The sequence below is a fragment of the Artemia sp. Qi Xiang Cuo genome, chromosome 8 (genome assembly GCF_049724085.1).
Source record: "Artemia sp. Qi Xiang Cuo chromosome 8, ASM4972408v1, whole genome shotgun sequence".
NCBI lineage: Eukaryota > Metazoa > Arthropoda > Branchiopoda > Anostraca > Artemiidae > Artemia > Artemia sp. Qi Xiang Cuo.
The window spans coordinates 2508783-2510758 of NC_142801.1; the positions used below are offsets into that span (position 1 = coordinate 2508783).

Genomic DNA, 1976 nt, shown 5'->3' on the forward strand with positions numbered 1-1976 from the left:
ATATATTCATCCTATTTTATTTTATTTTGTTAGGATTAACCAAACTAGCACTATATAAAAGAGTCCATTTAATAGAAGAGTACCCTTTTTTTAAATCTATTTAGAAAAAAAATAGGCTTTGGGGCATCAAAAGACACAAATATTTATTAGGTCCATTCCCAAGAGCGTAGATACAGCTTTTTATGGACGAGCCCTGTCCAAGAAAAGTTTTTGTTGCACGCAATAGGGGAAGCGCCTTTCCCTTTTACTTCGGGGTACGAAATACAAAGACAGTAATACACGCTTTGTGATACCTATCGTAAGTTAGTAATTTCTATAGAGGAGGATTCGTTTGTTCCCCCCCCCCACTTTTCATTTTAAAATTCCGGTCCTAAAATTTACTACTTTCAAAAACTCCTAGATTAAAAACTGAAGAATCGTGTCAGGAACTTGGACATCAAGAAACACTCTAAAAGCCAGTAAACGCCTTTCACTTCTACCTATGGGAACAAAATAAAATAATAGCTACACGCGTTTGATGATATCTACTTCACGTTCGTAACTTTAGGAGGGAGAGGGGTTAAACCCCATTCTCCAGTTTTATATACATTTATGTCTTAATGCCTACGAATCTTTATTTATGCCTTGCGGCCAACACGCTATACAACATGGTATAATTCATGGTACAACCCGAACAGGTTGATTTAGTCTTTGTCATCTTGTTGACATGTTAAGTTTGGCAGTTAGAAAAGTGCTTATTTTATTGGGAATATTCTGCATTTTCAGCGTTTATTATAAATATATTCCAGAAGGACATGCCAAAGAATATAACAACTTTCAAAGACCATTTTTGGCTAATAGTAACGATAGCCAGCGCTTTTTCACTTGGCGCAACGAAAACGCCTGTAAGTCTAAGAAATCTTTTGGTGGAAAATTTTATTTTAAAAATTACTATGATGGAAATAAGACATTATGTTTAGACAGTGATGTGATGCCAGATCCAAATGGAAAATGTTTAATATATAGTTTTGGTGTAAATAAGGACTGGAGCTTTGAGGAGGCTATGCAGGTATACGGCTGTAAAGTGTTAGCATTTGATCCGAGCATTGGTAAAAAATCATTTAAATATTCTGATAACATTCATTTCTATGATTTTGGACTTGGAAAAGTTGACGATTTGAGTGATCCAGGTGGTTGGAAGCTAAGAACCTTAGGGACATTAGTGGACAAATTTGGCCATACCAATAAAATAATAGACGTGCTTAAAATAGATATAGAAGGGGCAGAATATGAAGCATTGCTCGAGATGCTCGAGTCTGGAGTATTGATGAATGTGAAACAGATTGCCATGGAAGTGCATAATCGTTACGATGATTATTATGGTGCCTTTTGGCTTTTGGAGCAGAGTTTTGAACGTTTTGAATCCCTCCCAAACTTTGCATGTACTGATAAAAATGGTACAGTGACTAACCACTATTGCTTGGAACTGTCGTGGTTTAATAAGAGTTTTAGAAAGATTAATATATGAATAAATGTCTTGTTTTATATAAACGTTGTTTAATAAGAAAGACTGAGGATATTTAGTTAACCGAGGAATAAATTGGGTTGCGTCCCACTGTTCAAAGCATCATATTGCTTTAACTGAGGCTGAAATTTCAAGCTATGCTCTTGAATATTCAAGGAATCAATTGGAAAAACCTAAGAATAGGAGTTGTTGAGAAGGAAACATGTTAAGGAAGCAATTCTAACTTCATAATATGTGGAAAATTTGTAGTCAATACATTTTGACTGCAATTCTACTATACTTTACGCACATCCCCCCCCCCCAATGTACAGATATATAGTCCAAATTATGTGTTTCCAATGTGAGTTTCCGTTCCTTGATTTCGTGACAGTTGATTCAACTTACGGGTACATGGATTGAACAAGAGTGACCCAGGGCAAAATGCACGCGAAATATAATTATGATAGGCTATATATTTGTCCACTAGGGAGGG

At 35.7% G+C, this 1976-nt stretch overlaps 1 protein-coding gene across 1 annotated transcript; it reads left to right on the top strand.

The window, feature by feature from the left end:
- Positions 1 to 703: 703 nt before the first annotated feature.
- Positions 704 to 1530, top strand: LOC148949066 (putative methyltransferase-like protein 24). The gene has a single exon (XM_089092813.1). It carries the CDS (start codon positions 707 to 709, stop codon positions 1505 to 1507), a length of 801 nt encoding a protein of 266 aa, XP_088948939.1. The 5' UTR covers positions 704 to 706; the 3' UTR covers positions 1508 to 1530.
- Positions 1531 to 1976: the final 446 nt, after the last annotated feature.